At 38.7% G+C, this 3,996-nt stretch overlaps 1 protein-coding gene across 1 annotated transcript; it reads left to right on the top strand.

The window, feature by feature from the left end:
- Window positions 1-2,496: 2,496 nt before the first annotated feature.
- CER1 (cerberus 1, DAN family BMP antagonist) lies at window positions 2,497-3,501 on the top strand. Its single transcript, XM_048930509.1, has 2 exons — window positions 2,497-3,021; window positions 3,208-3,501. The coding sequence occupies exons 1-2, from the start codon at window positions 2,497-2,499 to the stop codon at window positions 3,499-3,501; spliced, it is 819 nt and encodes a 272-aa protein (XP_048786466.1).
- The last annotated feature ends 495 nt before the right edge of the window (window positions 3,502-3,996 follow it).

Here is a 3,996-nt window from a genome sequence, read left to right as displayed (position 1 = left end):
CAACCTGGTTTATTCTTTGCAAAGAGCTAGGAAGAACCATCCATATGCTACAGTAATAAAATCATTTCACTCATATTCATGCCATAAAGAGAAGCTTCTGGCAGAAACTCTATGCCATGCCTCAACCACATAATAAAAAACACCTTATATGTATGCCTTTTCTTCCGGGTAGATTAGGTTAAAATTTCACCAAGAACTGAGAAGTCTGCTCTCTTTTACCTTGAAGTTGATGGGATTGTTTTTCAGAAAGTTTTGAAAAGGAGTTTTAAATTGGGCCCTTTGGGCACTTTGTGATCATATCTGTAAACATATGTGTGAGATACTTAGTGAAGTTTTGCGTGTATAGATAAAATTTAGTACAGGCATTACAGGGTCAAGATCACAGGTGGACTTTTCAAATAGAGAGCTGGTACACCACTTGATCAGATTTGGTAAAAAGACACTTCTGGCAAAGGAAGTGAAAAACAGCTTAAGAGTAAACAGAAATAACTGCTTTTTCATATTGCTATAATCCAGAAGCAATAATACTTAAACTGTTTTACTGAGTTTTCTACTTCTAAATTATGAAGCAAAGAGCTAAAAACTGATATGTATTGTTTTAAACAATAAAATCCACGAGAGACATTAACATTAAAGACATTAACAGACATGTCAACCCCTTCTGTATCAGTATAATACAATACACAAGTTCCAGTATCGTCTCTGTCTTGTAATGTTCTAGCAACTACAATACTATAAGAAAAAAAAGACAAAGTGTCCAAAGATAATGTAAACCCTGCCCATGGCAAGGGATTTGGTCCTATCCAAACCAAGCCATTCTACGATTCTGTGATTCCTTGAATAATACTGGACTACTACCAACCTGTACCAAATATGAGGAATTTTAGACCCAAACGTCATTTATATCAGCTAGACCTGTTGGGCAATGAAAATAGGATGTGAGCATTCAAATTGCAATTTTAGGCTACTTAATTAACTATCTACAATCATTTGTAGAGTTCATTGTTCTTCCTGACTCACTGCTTTTACTCTCTTATACTGTACATGCTTATATAGATATGATGCAAGGACATTTTGGAGGCATGCTTCACAGGTAGTCTTGCTGCAGTGCCAAAATTTCCTACAATTTCACTTTTAACAGCTGTGTAAGAATCTTGCATCCCAGGGCACACCTGAGATTTCAGGAGGGCACCAAACCCAAGGCAGAAATAAATTTCCCTGGGCAGAAGCTACAGGGCAATAACATATGTGGCTGACAGCCAATACGATCATTCCACTGAGTTCAAAGCACAAACAGGCTCACACTCATATTATTTCATAAATCTGGTACAGACTAGCTCAGTTTTCAAATTAATGAATGAATTAGCTACAAACTTAAAAGAGCCTACTGAAATTGACTTTCCATTAGAAAATGGAATCTGTAGAGAATAGAGTACTGAAATTGCAAGCTATCTGAATTTTTTTAGTGTTTTTGGATTGAGAACTATGTTTGAGAAGTTTATGGAAAGTATCTTTTTCCCAGCACTTCCCTTAGTATGCTGTACTAACATATCTCCTTTTTCACACAAGATGTTAAGCTTAAGTTATAAAAAAGTGGCCTTCAGTTTAGGTTTGATAGTTGTTATATATGCGAGACATGCAAGTCTAGAATAATAAAATAATTCCTAAAGTATTTCACTTAAATCCTCATTTTGTTTGCCAACTTTACTGTATGCCTGCAATGAGGCGACTGAACAGGGAGTAGAAGTGTTATTTTTGAGAATCTAGATTGCTGCTTCTAAAACAGGAACTTATTCTGATTTGGTGGTATTTCTGCACTCCACTATCTGCCAAACTCCTGCAGAAGAGGTCAATCTAGGGTTAGTGCTCTCTGCCGGGTTCCTCTGGGTGAGCAAGCACAAATCTGCCAGTTTGCAGCAGTGCTGATGCAGGCCTTGAATCATATTCCAAACCCTAAAGAACAAAATTAGAAGCAAGCTACTTTTGAAAACACAAGCTGATTGACATCTCTACATCTAGCTTCATATTTTAGAAAACATTAGTCAGTTTGCCTTTTCCTGTAGCGATGAAATAATCCTCCCTGTTTTGACAGTCTCTAGCTTTGTGGAATGGAAAGTCAAAATAAACAATGCAGACCACACTGAACATGCTAATACACAACCTCAAATGCTTCTGTAATTCCTAGGCCTCAGCCAGACGGCTTATCCAAACATTTCCTCCTGTTGATTCTCTCTGTCTCCCACGCCATCCTGGGCTACTAGATTTTAGATAGGAACTTCTAATACACATTATACAGATTGAAAACAATTTCATTAGCACAAACTCCACTATCGTAATTGTAATCTTCAGTAAATTAATGCAATTAACTGCACAAGGGTCTCCTCTGAGCTGTCCCCTCCTCTCAGCACACAAACCCAAGCAGACAACAGGCTCCTGTATAAAGCTAGCACGCAGTGCTCTCTGCCACCTTAGCAGGTCTATAGCATTAACAGGATCATGTCACTGCTTCACCTTCAGCTGCTAGTGCTCCTGTGTCTTGGAGCCACAGAGCCACAGTCAGATTCACAGCAGAGGAAAAGAAGGCCACTTCAGCGCCTTTTCTATTTGGACAGAAATCTACTTGAAAGCCAGAGTTTTCATGAGTTGGTGGGGGAAAACCCAGTAGGTGTAAAGGAAACCCAGGAAGAGCCAAGCTTTTTTATAGCATTTCCACAGACAGCGGGAGACAGTCAAAAGCAAGGGGAGAAAAAAATGTCCAGATTCATCCTTCCTAATGCAGAACTCTATGCACACCAAGATCTGAGAACCTGGGCAGCACCCAGAGAGATCTCTCCTGTGGAAAACTTCTCTCCATCCTACTACTCCAGTAAGAGGGAGGTTGAACCTCCCTATAGGAAAGATGCCAAAAAATTCTGGGACCATTTCATGTTAAAGAAGAATTCAGCTTCTGAAGAGGTTGTTCTGCCAATCAAGACCAATGAAATGCACCAAGAAACCTGCAGAACCCTGCCTTTTTCACAGGTAAGAACAGGTGTCTTCTCTCCTGCCTCTTATAATCAGCAATCTAAGATACGTGGGTTAGTTTGTTTGCTAAGACACAGGGCCACTTCAGAACATGCAACATTAGCCCCTGAGAAAGATTCAGTACTATCTTCGATTCATGTATCACTGCTACTATTGTGAATTTCATTCTGCTTTCTGTTTCAGCGTATTGCTCATGAGAACTGTGAGAAGGTGATCATCCAGAATAATCTATGTTTTGGCAAGTGTAGTTCCTTTCATGTACCTGGTCCAGAGGATCACCTTTACACCTTTTGTTCTAAATGCCTGCCCACCAAGTTTTCCATGAAGCACTTGGATCTCAACTGTACCAGTTCTGTCCCAGTGGTTAAAAAAGTCATGATTGTGGAAGAGTGTAACTGTGAGACTCAGAAGATAGAAGATCCTCTGCCTGGATCTCTACAGTCAGATTTTCTTGGAAATGTACCTGAGCACAATTAACCCATTCAAGGTAACTCTGAAATCCCAGATTATAAGGATTTGCCAAGAAAAGAAAAGAAAAAAATAATCAGTGAGACAAAACTTTCATCATACAGTTACACCATAATATTAAAGACATAGACTTTCTGTTTAAACTGCATCTCTGCTTCAACAACAACTTTATTTAAAATTTAACAAATATTTCCTTGCTCAAGATTATGTGGTTTATGGGTACAGCCTTATTTTAGCAAGATAAATCTTAAAAAGTTTTCCATCCTTCCTATACCTAACATCTTAGCACACTAAGAGACAAGAGCTGAAGAACTAATGTGGTTTATTTCTGCAAAAACCTAAAGTACTAGATAGTTCATGCTGTGTTGACTTGCTGAGAACGCCAGTGTTGTTCTATCGGTAACACAGAGAAGGCTTTAGACTCCTCACTGCAAAAACAGATTTGCTTTTATATCATGAGAGTGACTGGAGAATTTAAAACATAAATGGACAGAAGGCAGAAAG

The sequence above is a fragment of the Lagopus muta genome, chromosome Z (assembly GCF_023343835.1).
Source record: "Lagopus muta isolate bLagMut1 chromosome Z, bLagMut1 primary, whole genome shotgun sequence".
Classification (NCBI taxonomy): Eukaryota; Metazoa; Chordata; class Aves; order Galliformes; family Phasianidae; genus Lagopus; species Lagopus muta.
The sequence above is the reverse complement of the archived record's forward strand: the minus strand, read 5'-3'. Positions and strand labels throughout refer to the sequence as shown.